The sequence below is a fragment of the Drosophila novamexicana genome, unplaced genomic scaffold (genome assembly GCF_003285875.2).
Source record: "Drosophila novamexicana strain 15010-1031.04,08,12 unplaced genomic scaffold, DnovRS2.1 tig00000462-arrow-pilon, whole genome shotgun sequence".
NCBI lineage: Eukaryota > Metazoa > Arthropoda > Insecta > Diptera > Drosophilidae > Drosophila > Drosophila novamexicana.
This window is the reverse complement of record NW_020824806.1, coordinates 977,432-1,003,773: the sequence shown is the minus strand read 5'-3', so window position 1 is coordinate 1,003,773 and position 26,342 is coordinate 977,432. Positions and strand designations below refer to the sequence as shown.

The 26,342-nt window shown below is 38.5% G+C and overlaps 3 protein-coding genes and 1 long non-coding RNA gene across 9 annotated transcripts; 1 reads left to right on the top strand and 3 right to left on the bottom strand.

Moving 5' to 3' along the window:
* Positions 1-12,656: 12,656 nt before the first annotated feature.
* On the bottom strand, positions 12,657-14,502 carry LOC115760588 (U-scoloptoxin(19)-Tl1a). 2 transcript variants are annotated; one of them, XM_030702016.1, is made up of 4 exons: positions 14,337-14,501; positions 14,122-14,271; positions 12,972-13,760; positions 12,657-12,837 (listed from the first exon to the last, which is right to left on the bottom strand). In XM_030702016.1, the coding sequence occupies exons 1-3, from the start codon at positions 14,449-14,451 to the stop codon at positions 13,639-13,641; spliced, it is 387 nt and encodes a 128-aa protein (XP_030557876.1). In that variant the 5' UTR covers positions 14,452-14,501; the 3' UTR covers positions 12,657-12,837; positions 12,972-13,638. The 2 variants fall into 2 exon arrangements, with proteins under 2 accessions (XP_030557876.1, XP_030557877.1); XM_030702017.1 differs by lacking the exons at positions 12,657-12,837; positions 12,972-13,760 and adding an exon at positions 13,800-14,049 and having other exon boundaries at positions 14,337-14,502.
* Positions 13,723-25,115, top strand: LOC115760589 (spore coat assembly protein ExsA-like). 4 transcript variants are annotated; one of them, XR_004017675.1, is made up of 2 exons: positions 13,723-13,802; positions 14,527-15,098. XR_004017675.1 is itself a non-coding variant. In XM_030702018.1 (2 exons), the coding sequence occupies exons 1-2, from the start codon at positions 13,791-13,793 to the stop codon at positions 25,077-25,079; spliced, it is 222 nt and encodes a 73-aa protein (XP_030557878.1). In that variant the 5' UTR covers positions 13,729-13,790; the 3' UTR covers positions 25,080-25,115. The 4 variants fall into 4 exon arrangements, 1 of the variants encoding a protein (XP_030557878.1); XR_004017676.1 differs by lacking the exon at positions 14,527-15,098 and adding an exon at positions 15,675-16,296 and having other exon boundaries at positions 13,724-13,802; XR_004017677.1 differs by lacking the exon at positions 14,527-15,098 and adding an exon at positions 24,764-24,837 and having other exon boundaries at positions 13,728-13,802.
* On the bottom strand, positions 17,267-23,950 carry LOC115760587. 2 transcript variants are annotated; one of them, XM_030702014.1, is made up of 3 exons: positions 23,497-23,950; positions 19,269-19,439; positions 17,267-17,834 (listed from the first exon to the last, which is right to left on the bottom strand). In XM_030702014.1, the coding sequence occupies exons 1-3, from the start codon at positions 23,582-23,584 to the stop codon at positions 17,449-17,451; spliced, it is 645 nt and encodes a 214-aa protein (XP_030557874.1). In that variant the 5' UTR covers positions 23,585-23,950; the 3' UTR covers positions 17,267-17,448. The 2 variants fall into 2 exon arrangements, with proteins under 2 accessions (XP_030557874.1, XP_030557873.1); XM_030702013.1 differs by having other exon boundaries at positions 17,267-17,837; positions 23,497-23,949.
* On the bottom strand, positions 25,106-25,838 carry LOC115760590. Its single transcript, XR_004017678.1, has 2 exons — positions 25,710-25,838; positions 25,106-25,486 (listed from the first exon to the last, which is right to left on the bottom strand). It is a non-coding gene; the product is annotated as an uncharacterized LOC115760590 (long non-coding RNA).
* Between the last annotated feature and the right edge of the window lie 504 nt (positions 25,839-26,342).

The following is a 26,342-nucleotide window of genomic DNA, read 5'->3' as shown; positions in this document are numbered from 1 at the left end:
TATGTATGTATGTATGTATGTATGTATGTATGTATGTATGTATGTATGTATGTATGTATGTATGTATGAATGTATGTATATATGTGTGTGTATGTATGTATGTATGTATGTATGTATGTATGTATGAATGTATGTATATAAATGTGTGTGTATGTATGTATGTATGTATGTATGTATATGTGTGTGTGTGTATGTATGTATGTATGTATGTATGTGTGTATGTATATATGTATGTGTGTACATTTGTACTGCGTTATAGGTACTTCAGACTTACTTCACTTATTTGATAAATTCCTCGCTGAGTTGTAATTTCAAAAGCAAACGTATTTTTATACAAAGCCCTTAAAGTCAAGAGGGACTTCCCTTATTTAGTTATTTTTAAGTGCTGCTAACTCTCTCTTTCTCTCTCTCTTTCCCTTACTACACTACTGTTTTATACTGCATTTATTTTATGCAATATCGGAAAATATTAACTGCAATTGGACTATCGCGAAAATAAATTTAACAATTATATGCCTATTCATTTTCAAATTAATTTGCATAAAAATTTCAATTAAGCTATGGTTTATTCGAGTTTTGGGAGCATTGCAAAACTGTTGTTATTACTTTCCCAGCTAATACTTAATTACCTTGTTTTTATCAACAATATTAGGGTAAGAGATTCACAATTGAGCCTGTGAAACATGCTTGGCTTTTTTATTGTGGCTGCAGGCAATTCGGCTAGGAAACACTTTATCGAGAGCTAAAGCCAAAATCTCAGGAAACTAACCTTAAGTTGTACTTTTGCCCAATTCACATATATGTATGGCTCTTACCCTCCGCTGACTCGGTGCGCAGCAGCCTCTCAAGGCAGAAGGAAAAGCAATTACTTTTTCGTTTAAAATTTTCGTACTTCGTAAACATTTAATTTCCAATTTTAATTTGCTTGAATGCATTGGCACATTGGGCACATACAGAAAGAGAGAGAAAGGGCGAAGAGAGGCAATTCGACTTCGACACAATGTTCAATATCATTTTGCATATCGAGGGTTGGCCAAAGAGGGGCGGGCCCACATGAGCCTGACTATGGCCTGAACTGGCCTGCACTACGTGAGTGGCTCGTTTCTCGTTTCTCATTTACATTAAATAAATATTGTACAATTGTATTGAGTGCCAGCGCCAAAGGTAAAGCCATCCAAATGAGCTTCAACTTCCCCAACTACCCAACTGACGGCAGCTGCACCAAAAAGTGCTCTTTACTTTGGCGGCACGGCCAACATCATCTTACAAAAGCAGTCGACTTTCACCTGCCCAACCCCAACAGACTCACACTCAGCGCCGGAGCAGGGTAAATATCAAAAAAAAAAAAAAAAAAAAAAAATATGTAGGAAAAACAGCAAACGAAATTGCTTGAAAAATTGCTGTACAATGAATAAAATTGAAACATTATCCAGCATATCCTGATGAGGCAAGCTTTATGGAAAATGCATGTTGCATGTTCCATGTGGCATGTTGTATGCAAATGTACAAACAATATGCGTATCGTTCATATATTGAAATTTGCAACTATCAAAATATTACCAGCAATTGGCTCCTATTTTTATATACCCTGTAAACAACTGTGACTCTAAAGCGGGTCGCATACCTGGGGTGTGGAGAAAGAACTGTTCCAAAAAGTCGTGTGGTGATTAGTTCCACACCAAAACAATACTTAATAGAACAATTTTTATAGAGGTTTTGCGACTTCAACATTTATTCTATATATATAGATAGTACGCTTAAAATTTCATGTATCTTCCAGGGGATACACTTTCCTATGCCCATACGAAACAGCAGCTTGTTGAAAAGAAATAGAAACGTAATAGTTCCATACCAAAATAAGCAAAGTGCGTAAACTAAGTAAATATTCAATGTGTATCGCCAGGAAGATAATATGCCGATAGTTCATAGAATATATTTTATATAGGTTTTGCGACTTCAACATTTATTCTACATATAAAGACTAAACTAAACGATAGTTCGCTTAAAATGTGTGCCAATATCGTGCATGTATCTTCCAGGGGATACACTTTCCTCTTTCCTACTATCGTTCATGTATCTTCCAGGGGATACACTTTCCCATTCCGAAGCGACATTTCAGCTTGTTGTAGAAAGATAGCAAGACAATAGAGGTCCTACAACTGCATTCTTGGCCGAGTATCTTCAGTAATTAAAGGTTTTTCAAGATTTTATCAAGTATAGCTAACTAACTATTTATGCCCAAAGCGAATGTATATAGCCTAGTCGAGCCGTATTTTCCTTTAATTTTTTTCATTTATTTTTGTGTGCACTAATAGATTTTCTTATATATTTTTGTGCATACAAATTTGCATAACGTTTTGTATAAAATTAATTTTTTGCAAATGTTTTTGCAGTTGAACAGATACAAATGCAGCTGGCATACGTTCTGTTTGGATGTGTGTGTGTGTGTGTGTGTGTGGCAACGTTTTTAATGGCTCAGTGAAATCCTGTGACTTGTGACGTGTTATCGTTATCCTGCCAGGCTCTGTCTCTCTTTCTCTCTGCGTGTGTGTTTATAATTTACTTTACTTTCTGACAAAAGGATTTTAAAACAATTATTTTAATGTTTTTCACACACACACACAAACACACACACACACACACACACACACACGCACACACATGTATGCAAAATTGAGTTTTGTATGTTTTAAACGACTTTTGCATTTTTGACTTTTAAATGTAATTTTTCTCTTCATTTCACATTTGGCAATATTATCGTGGCAAAAACGTACGAAATTGTATTTAATAAAATGCACCGGAAAATGTAAATAAATAGACAGTTGTTCAAACAGTTTGCAAGTGTTCGTTGTTGTTGTTGTTCGATATCAACACGCAGTATGGTAAATATCATGATATTTACAATAATTTCACACAGTTTTTACAATAATTAACAGCCCGTATATTCGGTCTTTGTCGTATTTGAAGCGTTTAATAAAATTCGTGTATAAATTATTATCATAGACAATGTAAATTTGATTTCAACAATTTAAATATGTAGCTCAGGCAATTGCCAATAAATCAAATGCATTTAGACATTTATTTGAGCACTCGAAAAGGTTAATTGAAATTGCTTTCTTTTTTTTTGTCATAAAAATTATTGAGTTAACTTTGCAATTTTTCCTGAAAATCTTGAAGCAGCAACTTTTATTAGATTTATTTATCTTCAAATTTGAGTTTTCTTTAGTTATTCCTATCTTTTATTTAGTTGTCTTTTCTTATAGCTGGATATCTTATATAGTTTAGGCTCTAGTTTTCATGTAAATAAAAAAGGGAACTTAAATTTAATTGACTTGTAAAATATGTTGTCATAATAGTCATAATAGATCCTATAATAAAGTAGCTAGATCGCGACACTTTGGTCATAAATTCAGTAAATATTCAGACTCCATTTAAGCCAAACACTTTGATCTATGCTGTTCTCCTCTCTCTCTCTCTCTCTCTCTCTCTCTCTTCCTCTCTCTCTCTCTTGCCTCCAATTGCGATGCCCTCACTCAATCTTCAGATCTTTCTCTGACAAATGTCCCCAAATGAGAAATATGCCACTCAGCATAAAGTAAATCCCCGATGCCTGCATCTAGAGCAGAGTTTGGGAACTATTTGAAGCCGTCTGGCAGCGCAATTGAATGATAAATGATGCAGCTAATTATGGGATAAAACTTTGCGGTGTTGTCTAGTCGTTTGCCTATGCTAACCGAGACAACAAATCCAACAAGAAAACCAGAATAATTTTCTATCGAAAACAGACAGAGAAAACTTACTGTCCAGACAGAGAACAACAACATTATCACGATAAGCAGCAGTTGGAGAGGGGGAAAAGTAAGCAAAGTCATTAACATATCGCACCAATGAAAATGCAAATGCAACACAAATTATCCAGCGAGTGTCCTGGCCAGTGTCCAGTGTCCTGTGTCCTGTGTCCTATTGTCAGTTGCTGCTGCGGCTGCTGTTGCTGCTGCTACTCCTTGGCTGACCGCATGTCCTGTTGTTGGTTGGCTCATTAAAATGCGCTGCCATCTTGCGAAAGTGAAAAATTACCCAGCCCAGGGAGCAAAAGCACGGCGAAAAGGCAAAGAAGAAAGTAGAGGAATAGAACAAAAATGGCAGCATGGGGCATGACCATGTTCAGAGAGGAAAATGGAAAAACTTCTGTGGGGCAATGGCAGACAGACGGCAACTAGATGGCAAACACACACACACACACATGCACAGGACCAGAAAACCAGAAGCTGCCACAAAAGGTGCTCGACTGCGTTTTTTGCTGTTAAGTGTGGCTGGCCCTGCCCCTGCCCCTGCTCCTGCTCGAGCGCCTCCCCTGATTATGATTGTAGCTTTACGCATTGTTAGCACTTCATAAAACCAAGCTCATGAATATTTTGCGCTTATCTGGCCGCTTCAACTGTTTGAATTGTACAGATTGTGCAAAATGCATCTGGTCAAGCAAACGATACGCGGCACTTGCTGCGGGTTATTGCCACAACTTAAGCAGCTTCGCAACGCAACGCAACGCATATTCAGGTCCTTGTCAGCCTGGCTGTCTGCCTGTCTGCCTGCCTGCCTGCCTGCCTGCCTGCCACATGCAGCGTGTTGCAAATTCGCGATTAAGCTTAATTACAGCCCGAAAAAAGTCAACAATGGGGCGAAGGATAGCAGCCGAGCGCTCTCTGGCGCGGGTTCAACTTAATTGTCAGTAAGTGTTGCTTAATGCCCATTATCTGTGGCCACGCCCACACCCAAGCGCGCGCCCGCGCCCCTCGCATATCAGCCGCACATAGCCGAAACTTAATTGTTAGCTTGCCAAACTTTTGGCAACAGCCAACAAAACTCAACGACTCAGCTCAAGTCGAGTCGCGTTATTAACCCCTTTACTTTTGTTGCTAATTAAAAAACTTTTACGCAGCTCAAAAAGAAGAGTGGCAAAAAGCTGCCAAAGACATGCCAAGTATACCCCCCCTATCGCCCTCTCTCAACCATTTTTGCCATACACATCCGTCTGTCCTCATCGTTGTTTACACAAAAGCAATCATACGCCATGTTGTACGCCGAGCTCGTCGCTTCACTGTCAACAATACGAAACGCTTCAAAAGCAAAAGATCTACTCATGCCACAGCGCGGCATTGTGCTGAAGTTTCCATTAATTAGATAAAAGTTCTGCCTTGCCACCCCCCAACAAACGAGCTGCAAATTATTTGCACACGCAACAAAAGTCACAAAAAGTTTGCCTGCCGAAACCACGCTTCAAATAAATACGCTACACATAAATATAATAAAAATGTAATATTAATATATAATATAAATTTATCTATATGTGATACAGTTGTTGTTTTTTTTCGGTACAAAGTGCAACTACATTCCAATTAAGCCTAACCCAATACTCAATTAAGTACACAACTCGTTAACAAGCAATACAAGTACCTCGGGCACTTCCGACCCAAAATAAGAAAAAGGTTGCCTCATCAAACTGAAGCGAAAAAAAAATTTCGACTATAATTGAAATTTAGCTTCAAGTTTGTTACATTTGTAGCTTACAACACTGGCAGGGTAAAAAAAAAAATAAAGTGCCTCCAAAAGGGGTTCCACTTGGCAAGAGAGAAATCATTGCTTGTAAGATATGGTCAACAGCCTGTGATATATTATTTTTTATTACTTTTTTTTTAATTTAAGGACTTAAAAAATACCTATCCTTTATTTGGTTAATGTCGCGAACCGATTCGGTTCGTGAAGCTAGTTTAATATATTTTGAAAATCAGCTTTTAATGTTTGCTTAAAATATTTTTTAAAAATGTTAATGAAACAATTCCATCAACCGCCCGTTGTGCTAGAAAATATTGTTAGTCGTAAATATTTTCGTCAACAAAATGCGGGCTAAATTCCAGCTCTATTCAAATTTGCATTGATTGGGGGATTATTTGTGAATATTTTAAAAATCCAAGTTTTTAAAGCTTGAATATCAAAGTTCACTCTATAACAGATTCTTTTAAGCCATTTCTTAACACAACTCCAAACTGATTTCTATCGCATATAAAAATACTTTCACGGCCTCGAAAACCAAGTTTCCCATGGAATATATTACCATAAGAGATTTTTACTAGCACCTAGCTACTTAAAGCATTTTCTTTTAGTCCCCCGCTCAAGTCGTTGCCACTGCGCAGAACTAAGCTCAAGACTTTGTCAGGTCTGTGCCAAGAACAAATATGCCAAAACACAAATTAATTAACCCCCTTTTTTTTTTGCTTTGCTGCTGCCAATCAAAAAGCTGGAAAGGTAAGTGGCAGCAGGAAAAACCGGAAACGCCGGCACGAAGAAGAGCCACACCAATCAAATTAAAAAGGGACCAGTAGCACATCAAGTAGACATGCTTAGCGTAGATAAAAACAACAACAACAGTTAGGGGGTAAAAAAGTATAAAAAGAAAATGTGTATATATATGTATGAAGGGAAAGCAAGAAAATTGTTGTTGCTGTAGAATAGAACATGAGTTATCTGTGTGTTGCGGGTCCGCAGCGGAAGATGAATTTTTAATTTGTGATGTTGCTTCCCGTTTTAATTGTTGTTGACAGACGACTGACTGACAGCGTAATTTGCAATCCTTTTTGCCGCACCCCCTCCCTGTTCGGCGGGGGTGAAATTTTAATTAAAGAAATTGCGGTTAATCCCGTTAGCAGCGCGGCATAAAGAACGCCAGTAAAAAAAAAATGATATCTCAAAGAAGTTGGAGAAAGCGCCGCGGGCTGCTGTAATTTCTGTATTTAGTATGTTGGCAACACAACATTTTTTGCTAATTGTTAAAATTTCAACTCTCCCCCGGCCCCCTCACTCGCTGCCTGTGTCTCCCGCTCCAGCTCTAGGCCCCCCCTCCTGAAATTATTATGCCATTTTGTTGGTTGACAAGAATTTTTGTGTGTCACTTCAAAAGACTCAAAATTTTAACACCTTCTTCGCAAGGGTATGCCACAAAATTTGCTTTCATTTGCATGTTGTTAATGGGTTTTATTGCCATGGCCAGAACAGGTTCAGGTGGAAGGGGGGCGAAGGGGTGCGTACCAAGCGCCTCTCGTGCATATTTGTCAAAGAAATTTAAGTAATTGCATTTTATGCCATTTGAACTTCAATTTGCATAAAAATTATAGCTTGTTGTGTGCAGGAAATTCATTTTCAACACGTACGCACATTGTATGCCAGCTAAAGGTGAAAGAGTGAAAACAAAGGTGGAAATAGCGCTAAGTAAAGTGTGGCACAAACTTGGCAGGGCGTGCAAAGAGCCAGGCAAAGCAAAAAGCGAATTTCACAGATGTTAAATGAAATAAACTAACAAACTAACTTAGCAGCTTAAGCAAATTCCATTCGATCCTGTGTAATTATATACATTTATGAGTCTGCATTTGTTGCCTTAAATGTGTTTCGTGGCAATGCTATTAAACTCCCAGCAATTTCTTTGGCAACAAACCAAACTCCATTACTTAATGCACGACTTTTTGTAAATGATTTCTATTTAAATAACAATTGAAGCACAAGTAAATGTCATAATTCAAATTAACAGAAAATGCAGCTGTCCGTTAACAGTGCTGTAAAAAGGTAAACTAATGAAGTGCGATCAGTCATTGTGCACTGCTTTCATTTGAACTGCTTGCTTGCCTTATACGCAAGCGTGCATTTCCAGGAACTTAACGATTAGATAAAATTTGTTTAACTTTTGTATATATATACATATATCTTATCAATTGCAAAGAACTATAAAATTTAAATAAAATATATTTACTTATTGTTATAGGAATTTGCGTCTTAACAGTTAATGTTAATAGCATGCAAAACGGACAGAGTTAAAGCTCAGCTGGGTTTTGATTGCTGCGCAGCCAATCAGCCATACAAAATAAGTGGGTGTGTGTGTGTGGGTGTGTGGGCGTGTGTGTGTGTGTGTGTTGGCCATGTTGTGGGACAACATGCTCGGCACATATAAGAAATTAACTTAAAAAGTCATTTTGCAGGCAGACAGCGTGCTAAAGAGGCAGCGAGAAGGTGCCACAGCGGGAATGAGAAAAAAGGATTAATTGTATGAGGCGAGAGAGAGAGAGAGAGAAAGAGCAACAGAGAGAGAGAGAGAGAGATAGAAGCTGAAGGTATGGCATCATCAGAATGTGGCAACGGCAACGGCAAATGGCGATGGCAACGCGGCGTATGAAGCACTGAACACTGAATATCCTGGCTTTTCTATAAGCCATTGACTTGCACATCTGCGTCCACATTCGCATCCTTTGCCAGCACAACACAAACACACACACACATATACAGGCAGGCAGGCATGCTGAAGGATGTGCGACTCGCGCATGTGTGGTGTATTTTTTAATAGTGTTTCGTGTGCCTCTTGGCGTTAATTTATGCCACAAAATCATTTTCTTTTATACTCGCAGCCACATGCAAAATAAAAATTAAAACTGAAATATGAAAAAGGCAAAATATATAAAAAAAAAAAAAGAAGACATGGGAAAATAAAAGCAACTACACGAGTTGCTTCGTGCATGCAAATTGCGTTGCAGCGCCCGCGGCGATGAGACGCAGTTTATGTCAAGTGAAAAATGAGTGCGAACTATGACATGAAATATGAGCGCATCCCAAATACAACAAACCAACCCCCCCCCCCCCCCCCCCTCCAATCCTCGTCCCATCCTTCATCAACCCCTATCCACAGCAGCATTTATTAGTGCGCTTTGAAAATGACTACAAAAATCTAAATAAAATAAGACGATAACAAAAATGCAAGTTAGAGCGCTCCGATTGAAAGTGCTGCATCCAGGGATACCCTGTATCGTAATTGTTTTGAGGAATGTTTGCCATCATTTTCAGGGCTTTAATGTGGCCTTACTCTACCTATTAAAATTACTGATTTCACAATTTTTTGGGATATGGGTAAAATATAAAAAAATGTATTATTCATGTACCTTAATTTTCAAGGTATGCGTTACAAATCATGTCACAAAATCGATATTTATCGATATTATGAAAATGGCAGAATATGTTGGAAAATCAGTTAAGCTTATTCTACGTATGAACTAGGTGGAAAATCTATATGAATCGATATTATGGTAATGGGAGGAGAGATCATTCTGCATATATAGGAGAAAATCGAATGTTATCGATATTATAGATAAAGTCAACAAACGGACAGACAGATAGATATCGCCAGATCGGCTCAGCTCGACGTCCTGAGCAAGAAAATACCTTTATACCTTATGGAGTCAGAGTTGTCTGTCTTCCATCTGTGTGTTACATATATTTCCACAGAACTATCATACCCTTTTTAAACGTTCTCAATGGTTTTAGGGTATCAGAAATGCCATAGCACTGCAAATTAATGTCTACGATTAGCTCATAGTTCAAGCGAATTTTCGAATCGAAACCGAAAACGTAAACAAAAACACATAAATAACGAACTGTTTGACACGAGCCGAGCCGAGCCTGATAAGAACGCCTCAACAAAAAATAGAGAATACACAAAATAATTATAAGAGTCTACATACATAATATTACGTGGTGTTTTGTTTCAACAAAATTTGTCTCAAGTCAATTGCGAATTTGTGCAAAAAGTAAAGAAAAACGACGAAAACAACTTGAAAAAGTTCAAATCGCAATTGAATAGTTCGCGCTTGCCCCCCGCGACCCGACCAAGACAGACAGCGCAAGTTGTGTATTCTAAGACGCAGTTAAATGATTCGACTCAATTGAAACAGGCCTATGTTGTTGATTTCATGGTCATCTAGACTATATAGCCCCATAGACTATCTACACTGTTTCAATGTCCACCAGACAAGGCCGCCGTTTCATGTTCAAAGCCATTTGTCGTTTTCACTGGCATTGGAGAAGGTTGTGCAAATTGAGGAGTTGCAATATAGTATTAGATGTACATAGATACCAAGTAATACATGTAATGTAACTGGGTTAGCTTGCACATCGTTCAAGATCTCAAGATCTCTCAAGGCGTCTTAAAACAAAAACCTCTAGAATTAATTAAGTCGTTAATTAAATTGGAATTGTGACAAGCACAGCGCAGAGGCACACTTTTCTTCAAATGTCGTTTTTTGTGTACGATCAGCTTCACAATCCCGTTTTCACTTTTCGCCATAATCATCCCCAGATGGAAGATGAACGTCCAAGGTTTCATGGTTTTGGACCTTTTGTGCCTAGTCCGACTGACTTCAAAGTCCTCTTTGTTAAAATGTTACTTAAGAAGGGGAATCCCTGATTGCGCAAACCGACACCTATGGCTGTAAGTGAGGTATGTGTGAGCTTTCAAGTAGACGGAGGAGCAGGAAAAGTTACCTTATCTCGGACTAGGCTGTGTATTAACCCCTATATATGTTTTCTTATAACAAACGCAAACCCAGTTTTACTGTGCTGCGCTGCAAACTTGAAAAAGAAACTTTTTTTTAAATAAAGCCCTTCTATGCGATTCTCTTGAATTCAAGTACGACTTAATGATTTCAATGCTTTAACAAGAAGACTTTTGTTGATGATTTAATAAGAATTATCTCTACTATGATTACTCTCACTGTGATTAACTCTCTCTGCGATTAATACTTCAGACTTGAGCAAAAACTAATAATCCAAGAGTTACTAGTTGCCCTATGGAATCCTTATTCTCTTTGCATAGTTGCCTTTCACAACACTCAACACAGGTTGGCGATTAACTGAGTAAATTGAGAGCACGTTTATTTAGAAATCTGAAAGTGATGTCCACTCACTCAATATGTTGCCTTGGCTCAATTCATTCAACTTACGAGAAAAATATAAAACAGCCCAGCACGATTTCAATCTGACAATCGCCCACTCAACTAAAACTCAACTATAAATAACGACATGAAATAAACATTTAAAAATTTGCAGCGAAATCGCGCGCAACTATAAAATATTTAGAGAAAATAAAGAAAAAACATAAATAAAGCATAAATAATAAAAGCTAAACGTACAACTGAGAGCCAGACACGAGTACGTGCCTCTGCTGTCTGATAAATGTTTCGAACGCGAATGCTCAGCAAGGACGTTTATTTTTAAAATCAAGAAATCATATTATTATATTATGTGTGCACAGATTCCAAAAAAGATTCACTTGGAAAAGGCCTGAGGCTATGGAATATACGAGAATCGGAATCAGAATTGGAATCTTGTCAGCTTGAACCAGCGCTGAACTTGACATTGAAACCCAAAACGGGCAGATACGCGCTTAGGTATATATAACAAAGTTCCTTCTCTACATATACGCATATATATATATATATATATAGATGGAAAAATAGAACAGAGATTACGCTAAAGATTGATCAGGCGCAGAGCTCTGGCCACACAACTGTACAGGCATTGATATATGGACACGTGACACTCGCAAAGCCAAACACAAGCATCATCAGCATGATCAACATCTTCATCATCATGATCATCATCATCATTATGGACCCCTATATCATCCCGGAGAGAGCGGCTCGCTGATAAGAACCGCCTGAGTGACCTGGTGGACAACCTTTGTGGCTCTTTCTTTGGCTATGATTCAGCCCGTCGAGCACTTACATAATCAGTGCGATGTTTACACATTAGTCATGTGAGAGGACAGAGAAAGCGACAGAGAGAGAAAGAGAGAGGGAGAGACAGTATTCGAAATACAATTCAAAATATTGACAGAGCATTTCATTACAGCCCTTCAAATATTTCACAACAATTACTCGTACAGTTGTCGCATAAAGAAATTTATAAATAATGTCAGCTTGACATATAGAGATTAGTCCAGCCATCAGCTGACTGGGTGGGCAGCGGAACCAATATACTCTTTTTCACTACTTAAACAGAGTCTCAAAAGCTTGAAAATTTTCGTATAGATGTGTCTAAGAATAGTTCCCTCCAAAGAGTCCAATAACATGTGATCGACTCACGCGCTCTGCAATGCACTCAAAGCAAATCATTTAAATGGACCATCAAATACTTCAAATCAATTAGAATTGATGTGGTCTTTCATGCTCTGTTCACAAAACTGACTGTGGGTATATTGGTTTTCTGGTAGAGACTCAAAACATGAGTGTAATATTTATGTTTAAATATTTTCTGCTATAGGGAGGTATTTCATAGAACTCAGAAAGACAAAGATTATTAAAGGGAATGCTGGCCGACAATCTTAAAGTATATTTGAAGATATTCTTGAAAATAAACTAGAAAACAAATCAGGAAGAAGAGCGCATTTATTCTAACTAGAAGAACTTACCTTTTGTTAACTTTTATTATTCTTACATCCATGACCAAGGGCTGATGCCAGAAAAAACGTTTGAATGTGAGCCTAATTAAATGGGTTCCACCCAGCAAGGCTGCAAGTATTCAGTTAAGAATTATTTAAAATTTTTACGGCCTTCGCAACGTTGGATTCTATTAAAGCTCGCCCATTGAAGCAGCCCGTCGTTCCCAAGCCCCAATTAATTCTTGTGGTCATATGACGCGCACGCTGCTCACGTGCTCTGAAATACTCTGAAATTGATGAGACTAATTGTTTATTGAACAACAAAAGCCAAGAAATGTCTTCGACTAGAAGATACCCTGTTATATATAAACTATGCGCATATCAAAATGAATAACAAAATCTGAGCCTAAATAGACGAAAAGTGTATACATTTAATTTTTATCATTTAAAAAGCAACCTTTTGATTTATAGCTATATAAGCTATACCAGGGTACAGCAAAATTCGCCATTCTCGCAGTCCGTTCTAGGTATACGCAGAGCTTCGCCGCAAAACGTCATGCAGATCGCCAGATTTGAAGGACATGGCTCTTCGAAGGCAACGGAGGAGTTACAGGTGAAAACGAGAACAATAAATCAATCAATAATAAATATTGGAAATTGTTTAGAGAGGAATACGTTTAGGAAATGCGATAAGCATTTGGATAAGTTCAGATGCGCGTACTTGTGTAAGGAGCCTTGCTATCGATCCCCTCTAATGAGTCAATATCCGCGAAGACCAATTGCATCATTAGAGCTGATACCAGGCCGAGATATAAGAGGTTCCTCTTAGCTGACATATTGAACAGAGTTAGCTGCGACATCAGGTCGAGGTTTAAATTGCAATCAACACTAAGAGAGACTAATTAGATAAGTTCCAACCAGGAAGGCGTACAAAATTCAGTTAAGAAAAGATGCAAATTTCTTGAAACATTGAAGCATTGTAAATAATGCCTTTCGCAACGTTCCGCCGCATTATAGTTCAGCTGATCGAGCCTCAAGTGCCAAGCATAGTCATAAGCTCGACTAGAGGTTACCCTTTAAAAGCGAAATCTTAGAAAGTATTTCCTCTTCCTATATAGAACCCATATGGCAAATTTCTAGAATCTTATAAATAGGCAGATATGAATTAAGCAGATAAGAACTCTGACTGTTTCTCAATTTTATGTGAATAATTCAAATTCATTTTTTTTTTTTTTTAAATATTTACAGTGTTTTTTATTTTATTAGAACAGTAGAAATATTTCATATAAAAATTATTCGTACAATATATAAGTTAAAGTATCGTTAAATATAGTCTACAGTTGACAAATGATGCTCATTGATTTATAGATTATATTACATAACGTAGTCTAAATCAAAACACAGCAAAACTCTCCGTTCTTGCAGTCCGTTCCAGGTCTCTGCAGTGCCTGGCCGCAGTACTCCATGCAGGCGCCCAGGTGTTGCGCACACGGCGCTGGTCTAACGGGCACTGCAGCAGACAGATGATGGTGGGGTAGGAATGCAGTTACAGGTGAGTTAACGTGGGGGGTAGGTGGGGAGAAGGAGTGGAGCAATAGGCGAAAATAGACGAACGTTGTTAGTGGAGATATTTTGGGCACAGTTGATGATGTGGGAAAAACGAAATCGAAAACGAAAACGAAAACAAGAACAACAGATGAGTACATCAAGTAATACCAATCAATCAATAATTAATATAGGATATAGTTGTTTGGGTAGGAATTTCGTTTAGGAACTGCGAGAAGCGTTTGGATAAATAACTGTGAGATGTTAAGGCGTTATAAGCAAGCTGCTATTTCCAGTTAATAGTTATTCGTATGGCCTATACTCACACTCGTAGCAGCACTCCACGCCCAGATGGGCGCTGGTGGGGCACAGGCCCTTGTTCGTGGTGGGCAGGTTGCAATCGCTGGTGTGCACACACAATCCTCCGACGAGCACACAATGACGATCATTGGGATAGACACGCACGCCCTGCAGCACTGCAAGTTGTGGGTTATTATATTATAATATGGCATCCAATTAAATTGTGTCCAGCTGCACTTACTATATTCGGGACTATTATTGTCGTTCACTTCGTTTGTCTCGATATCCGCACAGACCAATTGCAGCACTAGGGCCGACACCAGGCACAGGCCAAGAACTTTGATTGTATTTGACATATTGTTATCTTTTATTTTGTTTCTATTTGTATTTTTTTTTTTTTTTTTGTATTTTTGATCACTGCGTATACAAAGTAATCCACACGATAGCACGGTTTGCGTAGCACTGAGCGTCTCCAAATCCGTTCCAGATGCTTTTCAACAAAAATTTTTGTCGAATAGAAACCCACGAAACGTTGTTTTGCACAACTCGACGAACGATCGACAAATGCGCGACGCGGCAGAGGCTGTCTCTGAGGCAGCCAGAGAGCCAGAGACGACAACAGACAACCAGACAGAGTCAGTGCCAGAGAGGGGAGGGCGGAGGTGCAGAGGGGGGGAGGAGGGGCTGCTGGCCATAGCAGATAGTGCTGTATGCGGGCGCTCAGTTCAATTGAAGAGCGTGAGAGCCATTAATAATATTGGCGCGTTTGCAAACAACACCAGGAAAACCCAACACGACGAGCGGCGCATAAAAGATCAGCCGGCAGCAGCAACAACAACAACAGCAACAACAACAACAACAGCAACAACAACAACAACAGCAATAACAACAAACCCGAACCTGAACCAAATAAAAACATAATTCATTTGATGTACTCACGCGCTCTGAAAAGCACGCCAATAACTTAATGAATGGGCCATCAAATATTTAGATTCAAGTCGTATTTATGAGTTCTTTTTGTTTATTGAACAGCTGCAACGCTGAGGAATGCTCGGCCAGCTAGTTACCCTGTACAAATTTTAAAACGCAAAAGAAAAACCTAAATACTTGAAACAAACGTGAAATCTTCGCATTTGATGGAAGAGCAAAACTTGGATTGAATTAAGTGTTGGAAAATCCAGTTTAAAAAAAGTGAACATTTAGTAGTGTAGGTTAAGATCCTTCGACTCACTTTGCTGTTGTTTTGCCTGGAAACTTGGACAAAATATAAAAGAATTTTGATACTTATAATAAGCAGGAAACATTCTAAGTGATAGTCCAGCAGAACTTGCACTGAATTTATAAATCTTTCATTGTTAGAAAATTAATTTTAATGAAAGAGGCATTTTCTTAAGGTTATGCTGTTCTTAACTTTGAATAATTTCTGTTCAAATGTTGGCAAAAAATCGAGGAATTTAAATACTTAAAAAAAAAAAAACAAAGTTATATTCCTTTTAAAATTGCCTGGAAATGCGCACAACCTATGCCAGGCCGACATCTGAGAAATTGTAATTGATATTTAATTTATGTTCATTTCTAGAAAGGATGGAAAACAATATGAAACAAATCGAATTCCATTTACGCATTGATGTAAGTGTAGATTACAGCCACTTGCACAACCGCATGACAGCCCGTTAGGCATCTCTTTGTTTACGGGGTATTCGAGGAGGCGCCAGCCCCTGAAGCAATCAAGAAGTAAAACTTCTTTATGATTAACCGCATTTATCGAGGCGTAACGTGATTTAACTGCATTTTAAAGCAAATGATCTGGTTCGGCGCTCCCAAAGCGCGTGTGTGTGTGTGTGTGTGTGTGTGTGGACGTAGAAACAATCTGTAATTGTTATCAGCTCGCATGGATTTCGTCGTGAGCGTGTTTGGGTCCGTCTGCCTGAAGTTTTGTCTATTTGGAAAACAAATTCAATTTCAGCAAAATGTGCAAGAACGAAACAGATCGACGTCATGTGATGCTCTGCAAGAATGTTCTCTATTAAACAGATGGCTGACCCCGGTTAATAACAATCATCATTAGCGTATCAGACAAACAAACGTCGAAGAGCTGATGTTAGAAGACAAAAATACCCTGTACTCTGTACTCTGTATCTCGAATTGCTGTAAGTTGTGCAAATTGGTATAGAAAAAATAAAACGTGTGTTTCGCTCACGAAACTAAACTATGAATGAACTTGACGGATGCTCTCCGCAACAGTTTTGAAAGTAATCATCCCTATTGATTGACCCTGAGATACAATAATCTGTGTGCCGAGAACTTTCATTGAAAATCCCCGACTTTAGTCATCGCGAACTGATAACATTTACTTTTTTATGTTGAACACGTTCAGTTTTGCGTGCAAAACAAATAGAGAACAGCAGCTTGTTGACATTGCTGACGTTCTTATCAGGAAAATAATGGATTTAAAGGTGGGAAGTACAATTGCTTAATTCAGCTTGAACACCTGTCAACGACAGCTGGAGATGAACTACTTGAGGTGTGTGTGTAGATTTTTGGGTCACGGCTACGAATGGAGTGTACGATAACAAATTTAAACATATCGTATTTATATATAGTTTACTTGGGTTTAATTTTATAGATAAGTATGGATAACATCCGAATTTAAAAAGTTTCTCTCTCGAAAAATGCATTTAATGCGCCCTGCTGGTTTGTGTCTCAGCTACTTTTGTAGTGAAACCGCTCAACCTGCTTGCTGTGCGTTTGTGTGTACACACACAGCTTGTTCTGCCTCAACTGTGCTGCACTGCTTTATGTACAGCCATTGTTTTCACTGCTTGGCAAACTGCTTATAATTCGGTTTTTTTTTTCAAACGTGTGAATCATTTTCCGGCGAAATCTTGGAGCTATAGAGATACGCTTTGCATACTCATCCCAAACCAGAATTAAAGAAGTATTCGTCATGATTTTAAATGGAAATGTACACATTTTATTAGTTAACAACAGGCTAGAGTTATTGTAATTGAAGAGGCAAAGTAAATATTAAATATAAATGGACTACTGCAAAATATGTATGCATATTCTGTCATTCAGTCTTTGTTAACATTTCAACTAACAGTAATATATATATATATATATATATATATATATATATATATATATATATATATATATGGCTTACAGCTAATCTTTAACAATTGCTACAAAATACATTTAATTATAATACATTTCACACTGCACTACAAAAATGGCCGCTTCGCTTTTGGCCAAAACGAGGGCATTTCGCATGTGGCACCAGGTGCATGCACAGTAAATATCACAGAGACGTTAATTATACAGCCCGCATACGAATAAAAGCTGAAGCTTTATCATTTCTGCGGCTTTGGCCGCTCATCAATTGTATAGATACTGGCGGGTGCGGTAGATACGGGCGACGCATTCGACTCATCATTGCCCTTACCCTCACTATTGAAGGGTATCACAAAGATGCTCGTCTTGGCCGCATGCTGCATTTTGATAACCGTATCATAGCTCGGTGGCGCGAATTCACTGTACGATGGCGACGGCGTGGGCGGTGCACGTTGTGTCTCATTGGGCGTGGCATTCGCCTGACGACCACGCATATCCCGACAACGTCGATCCGAGCAGGCCATCAGCATAAAGAAGGCGGCCAGCGCCAGAAACGTGGCCACATACCACACAATGGTAATCACATCCATTGCCGTCTGAGATAGTTCGTTGTTGGGCTCAACAACTGCTGAAATCGGATAAAGATAGGTTAGGTTAAAGGTTAAAGGCAAGGCTATAGTTTAGATCATAGCTTAAGATCGGGAGAACTCGATCGAAGTTCTATATATTATATAGTATAGTAATATTTGGAAATGCTCTGTGAAACGGGCGGACGAAAAGTTTCGTTATGTGGGACAGTTGGCCGGAACCGGCAGCTTATACTATATAAAATTTGATAAGCTTCTAAACTCATATAGATTCTATAATTAAAGAGTAGAATATATCACTTTACATTAAATGAATAATCTGAATCGATTCGATTTGCTTTTCTTGCATACATCGCCTCAAAAGCCATTATTAATGCGTATTATACAACTTGTTCTTTTAGCCCAATAGATACCCCCCACCCACCCCCCCCCCCCCCCTGAAACCCTCTGTATCCAAGCGACAATTGTTAAATGTGTCATTCAATTGATGACGCAAAAAGAGTTCGATTTTGTGAAACGCGTCAGAGTCCAATGAGCACCTGATACGAGGGGACTGTCTGTTTCCCAGCTGGATTGAACGCTAAACGCTTTTATTGAAACCTGTTTGTCAACCAATTATTAAGTTGTAAGTTACGACTGCAAATGGTTGATATCCTATATTATTTAATGTGTCTATAGACATGTGTCTATATGCCTTGTAACAGACCTTTTCTTACTCTGAGGAAAACACTTGAAATGAATTAAATATGGTATATAGATCTATAATTGTATGTACAACAAATGCGATAAATCTTTATGTGTTTGGCTATTAACAATGCCTAAGCTGGGCCTATGGCAGGGAAGTTTATGCTCAATACTGAAATTCTACTATCAACTTTCTTTACTGGGATTTCTAGCAAATTAAAATGGTTAATAAAAAGGGTATATTGCTTTTGTGTAAATGTATGTAACAAAACGAAGAAACCATCTACGACCCTTTAAGTATATTTATATATTGTAACAAGCATCAAGAGTCGAGTTGATCTAGCTATGTCCGTCCGTCTGTCTGTCTGTCTATCTGTCTGTCTGTTTGTCTCTCTGTCTGTCTGTCAGTCTATCCCTCCGTCCGTCTGACCGCCCGTCTGTCTGTCCGTCTGTATGAACGCGTGGATCTGAGCACCAACAAGATCTAGAGCCTTGAAATGTTGAACGTAGTTCCACCTCTTACCTATGCGAGTTTGTTGCCTCTAATCGATAACTTGCTTCGTTTTCAAGCGATCGATAAAAATCGATGTCGAAATTCCGATTTTTGAGCAAATCTCTTTGGTTTTAAAAGCTAGACACTCCAAACTTGACATGCAGCTTCTCGATTAGCATATACACATAAGGTATATTTCCTTTGCCCCCCCTCTGCATTTTGTGCAGGCGGAAGAAGCTTTAGGGTATCCCCTCCCGACTAGAACACTCCTCCCAGTCTTAATTGAAATACTTACTATTTTTATAGACAAATATTCTTGTATTATTATCCACTTGCTCGGCAAACAGATCCGTCTCGTTTGTACCATTCACAGTCGTTAGATTATATGGCAGCTGACGCGTAAGAACGTTCTCCAAGGTTAACAGATAGGACTGACCATGTGCTCCGGTCGCACAGACACTGAATACTGAAATGGTAAAAAAAAAAAAAAGAAGAGGAATACAAATTATTATAGAGCCGGGCATTTTGCTGATAAAACAAGCAACATAACGCACACAGTAACAAGAAATCAAAACGAAATAATGCTGATGGTTTTTTTTTTTACTACGAACGATCGCGCAGATAAGCTATCAATGGGCATGATTCCCCCCATGCTTATATATAAGTATACTATATACTATATTATTAGATTACATAGATTATTACATAGATAATATATGTATGTGGCCATTCCTCATTTTGGGCGTGCGCAAATTACGAAGGCAAACACTTGACGACCGATAAAAGGGAATATGTCTTCTTGCTTTCTAAATATAGCCCAGAATTGGGCGCGTTTTTTAAGAACAAAGCCGCGCGAAATTGTTCATAATAAAACGCTAAATAGGTAAATAATTGGGCAATTTGTTTACCAGCGACAATAAACACATAAATAATGGGAGAGCGTTAAATTTCTCTGGCGAATTGCCGATAAGCACTTGGCGTCGGCTAGTCTGAGGGCAGCTAAATTGAATACCTGTTCAAGCACCTGCCCCATAAAAATGGGCAACTACTCAAGTTTCTGGTGCAAAACAAGTAAGAAGTTCTAGTCGGGAGCTCCCGACTAGGGGATATCCTGAACCCTCTTCTTTCCTCTTCTTCTTAGAAGCTATATGTTAAGTTTGGTGACTCTAGCTCTTATTATTTACCAAAATTGGCCAAAAAACAGGATATCGATATCGATTTTTATCGATTGCTTGGAAACGAAGTAAGTTATCGATTATCGGAAACAAACTCGATCTGCGCGGGAACTAGGAGCATCTACATCTAAAATTTCAAGCCTCTAGCTCTTATAGGTTCTGAGATCCTTGCGTTCATGCATACCAACAGACGGACAGTCAGACAGACGGACATGGCTAGATCAACTCGGCTATTGGTGCTGATCAAGAATATATATACTTTATGAGGTCGGAGAGGCTTCCTTCTGCCTGTTACATACATTTGGATTGTGCACAAATACAATATACCCTTATACCCATTTTTAATGGGTTCAGGGTATAAAAATATAATAAACCAAAGGCAAAAGAAAACAAAAGATTTTGTTATTAGTTTTGTTTATTACGTTGTTATTGTTATTGTGCTCTTGTGTTCTTGAGCTTTTGTTATTGTTTGTGAGTTGTCTTTTGACAGCAAATGCTGCCGGAACATTCGATTCGATGAGTTTGCAGCTTGTCTGGCAAATTGCAGCATTTAGAAACCGACGTGTGTCAGCGACATAAATATCTGCTCGTCATCATAGAGTCAATCATGGCTATCTTTATGATACAGCACACGGCACTCTCATAGCTTTTGACATTTGATAACTGGCCTTTTGTTGTTGTTGTTGTTGTTGTTGTCTTTTATCAATTTCACAACGCCAAATGTGCCTGCAAATGTGGCATACACAGTAATTGTTGCCCTAGGCTCAGCTGGCAGCAGGTACTCGTGTTCACACTAAATAGAAAATACGTCTACTTGCATGAAAATAATATTATGCATACGCCCCGTTGCCGCGGAATGGTGTCAGACAAACTCAAGACACAAGCTGACAGTAGCAAAACTCTTTATCATAGAACGTTTGGAGAAAACAGAAACAGAACTTAAGCCAGCCAAGTTAGCTAAAAACGGGGCAGCAATTATTTGTGGACAGCTTTGTGTGCACCTGAGCTAGCCCCAAAGCCACAGAAAGCTACAACAACTGCGCCAATAAGCTATCATATATATGATATATACAAATATTGGATTTGTGCACTTTGCAATAAATATCTAAGAAATAAAAAAATGACTGCAAAGCAACTTAGCAACAATCGGGCAGTACGTGGCAGCCGCTAGTCTGGCAAGCTGGCATTCAAAAAAAGGAAAAGAAAAGAAAAGTAAAACTTATTTATATTTGTTTGATAAAATAGCCAAATGCCGCAGTGGCACTTAAAAAGCACTTTAGGCGTATTGTTGATTCATTCCGAGCTCGATTAGAAGTGCAAATACTTCACAAAAAAATCAAGTTTTCAATTTGAAGATTGATGAACGTTAAGCAAACAATTAAGCATATCATAAAATCATTTAAAAGCGCCCAGAGGCTAATTATAGAATGCAAAATGCGGCAGCTGATAAGAAAATAATATATAATATGGCATAATATAATAAAATGCGCGTAGGCCAGTGTCTGGCTATACGGGAACAAAAAAGAAGAGACCAGAATGAACGAAACGCCGAAGTTGAAATACGCTTGCAAGGAAGGGTTTGATATAGTAGTCCGATGCGACAGCTACAACAAGATATCTTAATAAACACAAAAGTCTGCCGTACAATAACATATTTTCGGACCGAATTGTTCCTCTTGAAACTATATTATATTGTAGTCCAATCCAAAACTTTTAAATGCCAAATTTGTTAAAGATGTCTTGAATAAGAAACAGATATTCATAAAAGAACTCAATTCTCAAGCGATCGTTCCTATATAACTATAGCTGGACTGTTGATACTTATCGAGAATATATATGCACGTTATGGACTCGTTGATGCCTGCTTCTGTGCATGACACACCATTGATACCCTGTACAAGAGCATTAAAGCACAAGCTGAACAATCAAATTGTTGTTGACAAATACGTGCTAAAGTCAAATTTGTCTATTTGCACATTATTTTCGCCTATTTGTGACTGAATTTAAAGTCAAGGCGCGTGGCATAGTTCAAGCAACTCTTCCACTCTCTCCCTCTCTCTCTCTCTTACTCTCTCTCTCTCTCTCTCTCTCTCTTACTCTCTCGGGTCAGTGTACGCATTTAACAATTTACAGAATCTTTAAATTTGCATACAACAACAAATAGCAGGCGGTCACGTGCCGTATACTTGATTTAATAAGTATTAAGTATACGGCATGTTGCACATACGTGTGGTGGGGAGGGGCAGGGGAGTGGAGTGTGTGGGAATGGGGACCGTAATTTGCATAGCTTTTGCGCCGATCACAAGGGAAGTCCAATGCCTTGTTGACAAACCAAACAGAATTTTGTGCGAAAATTAGCATAAAGTGCAGGCCGAACCGGTTAATCGTTAAACCGTTTCAAACGAGAGGGTGAGAGCTCCCTCAATGCCGAACTACGGCTTATAATTGAATTAAACTTGTTGGACTGAAACTGAAACTGAAGACTTGACTTGATTTGATTAAATTATATTTGTCGTGTCCGTAGATCACATGCCCGGGAAGCTGGCTCTTTTTTATCTATAGACATCGTTAGCGTTGTTTATGGGCCCGATAAGCTGTGACAATACGATATTGTCTAGTCTAACAATAAAACAGACGCACTTCATACTCTATACAGGTGTTGGCGAGCCCATAAAGCATTTAGCCACGATTACACCCATATAAGCCTGCTTATCAGCTGATACACAAATTTCGTCATAAATCATGATATGCGATGCGCCTGTCAAAATGTTAACAAGTTCTTAATGTATTAGCCAGACACCTATGACATTTTGACAGCCCGTCCATACGACTTCATTCAGCTGCGGAGATATAAGCCTTTATGAATTGTGCAGCCTCTCAACCTTTTCACTAATGAGAACTGCCGCGGAAATTTCCCATGCATATTCTCTATATGAATAATTTAAGTCAAGTACGAAGTACAGCTCATTAGCAATTGCATTATTCGCATTACATTTAAATAACTATTCACAATAACAATAACAACAATATGATAATAAAAACTAAAGCCACATAATTCACATGCTTGGCTTTTAGTTGAACTTTTAACGTAGGCCGCAATTTAAGGCAAAATATTCGTAACGTATTTTCAACTAAGCGCATGGTAAAAACTTCCTATTTAACTTCAAGTTAAACACCATGTTAACTAATGGCATACTGTTAAAGCTGTGCAAGGGAAATTCGAAAAAGGGAAATTCTGCTTAGCAGGGAAATTTCCAATACTAATTAAATCAAAAATTTGGTAACTAGTCTCCAGAACATTTCCAATCTTAATTATTAATAAATAAATTGAATTTTTAATTAACTTACGTGCAATAATTAGCAGCATTTTGTGCTCTTTTATGGCCGTCAGCATTTTCGTGAATGTCTTATATGAACTCAAGTAAAGTTTATGCATTTATATTTATATTTAGACACGCGCACAAATTGTTTATTTATGTTTTACACAAAACTGTATTCGACTTTCTGCTTAAATAAACTAACGTTTCCGCTTTAAAACAAAATCAAATGAATTCCACAACGACAATTGACAATCAATAATAAAATATTGTGCATATAATATTTCAAGTAAATCGTTTGCTTTCAATTGAATTCGAATTCGAATTCGAATTCGAATTGGAATTTGAGGCAACACGCGCCTCAGTAATAGTGTTCGGGTTGCCCCCCTCCCCCAATTCGACGTTTACCGCAAGTTCAGTGGCACTCGACGCGCTTTGCAGACACCGCGAATTGATCTTTCTGGTTCAGGTTTGTGTTGCCGACTGAGCGCAGCTCGCAGCAACTGCTGCTTGACAGCTGCTGTCGACTGACTCGAGCTGGTATGGGTAAATCCCCCCCCCTCCCCTACACACTACACACTGAATCACACCAGCACACTAGCACACACACACACACGCGCAGAACCGGTTGCGCGTTGATCGCGACGCGGCTTCAACTCGTTTTTTTTAAGCTTTCTAGGCAATAAGTAATTTCAACAATTTGCGTTTTGTCGTTGCTTTTACTTAGCGTAACGTGGCTAATTGCAGCCACTGACCAAAGCCAAGCAAATGGCTAAAACCAACAACAGCAGGCACAGCAACAACAACAACAACAACAACAACTGTCGCAGCCGGCAATGCAAAAGGCAACTGCAGAGCAATTGCCGCGCGCAGCGTTTTGCTCTGCACTTCACACGCACACGCACGCACACAAGCACACACACACTCACACTCACGCACACACGCGCACTGTTGTAATTTATAATTATATACACACATACACATACATATACACAATAGCAGCTCATGTAGGCAACATTTTCGTTTCTGTTGTCGCTTTTGTTATTTTACACATTTCTTGAATTCTGTTTAAAAATAAAACGTAGAGAAAAAAAAGTGTGTCTCACAGCATTTTGTTTTAGCTGGAGGGCGTGGCCCTAAGCATATATTGATATGCTTATTGGGCCCGCAGACATGCTAATTGGAAAATTATAAAATTAACAAGCCTGACAAACTGACCGCAAAGAAGCTGCACATTTAATATCCTACACATGACTGAAAGTTGATAAGAACAAACTCTAAATATTTATTAATTGTAGTTATGTAATTGTTTTAAGCGAGGATTAAAGCCGAACCGAAAAGAACTAAAACCGGAATTCAATTTTTTTATCGAACCGCCTATCGAACTTTAAGCCGAACCAGTTGCCGAACCAGTTGCCGAACCAGTTGCCGAACCAGTTGCCGAACCAGTTGCCGAACCAGTTGCCGAACCAGTTGCCGAACCGGTTGCCGAACCGGTTGCCGAACCAGTTGCCGAACCAGTTGCCGAACCAGTTGCCGAACCAGTTGCTGAACCAATTGGCGAACCAGTTGCCGAACCAATTTGCGAAGCACAAGCATGAAATATCATGTTAATATTTAAATTTTAATAAAAAAGTAAATAAAATGTTATATTTAATTTGAAATTAAGAAGAATTCGACAAATCAAGTGTCAAAGCTAAGAGTCTCAAGTGAGCCCATATATTCCATATACCCTCAGCAGACATCCAAAAACCAGAAACCACGTGAATTTCATAATTTTCACGCTTTTGTCTTCACATAGAAACAGTCGAGATTCAGCCATCTGTCATTAGTTGTCATATCATATTTACAGCTTGGAAACAGGTTTCTGTCCCTTCCTCGTATATTCTCAAATGATTTAATTCCCAATGTGGACATAGTTTAATTAACGTCGGCCCGGCAATTGCGTTCTAGCCGACACGATTGTACGGTTTATATACGATACGTTATCTGACAACAGACTCCTTCTAGATAAAGCCGAACTGTAAAAAATAAGGTGATCAACACAAATTAATGACCTGATTAGAGACTGTAACAAGTTTGTAATTGGCGACAGGTACAATTAAAGCAACATATGGAAAATTGAGATAGTTCCGAGTTTGGCCCTGAACCTGATCCCAACCAAGGGCCGTACATTGACTCTTATGAAAACTGAATGGTTGTTTAAATTAAACATATTTGATTGATTACTTTGTAGTTTCATACAATTGATTTACTTTATTCAGCTACCTGGCGTTGAACTTGCCCAATGCCAATTGTCCAGTTTTCGACTGAACTTAAGATAGGTTTGACACTGGCATTGAAAGCTTTTCAAAAGTTGCAAACAAATTGTTGGCCTTATATGGTTTATTGTTGGCCAGTAAGAGATCAGGTATACCTTGATAAGTGTACAAATTGCGTGTCAAATTAATTTTAATTACGTAAAGACTTCATATGTTAAGACGAACCGGTTCAAGTCATAAGTTCCGGTTCTTATAAGCCGTGAACCGAAACTGGAACTAAGAAAGAACCAAGATAGCATAAGTATAAGTACAATAATTAACTTGAAAGGGAAATCGAATGAAACAAATAGGTTTACAAAATCGCGATTAGTAGCAAAAATTCCCTTTGTTCTAATCAAGAGTTTAGGTAGAGAAATACCAATAACTTCTCCACGCGCAATTAACTAAAGCTAAAAATAAATTTTGAATAAAGGCATATTCCGAGCCACTCTTTGCTGATTGTAACTGGTTTTCTTCTTTGCTGCTTGTTCATTTGTTTTTGTTGTTGTTGTATTTTTGGGGAGTACGTGGCTGAATCATCTGGTTTTTGGCTCTGTGTCACCAGGTGATGAAACCA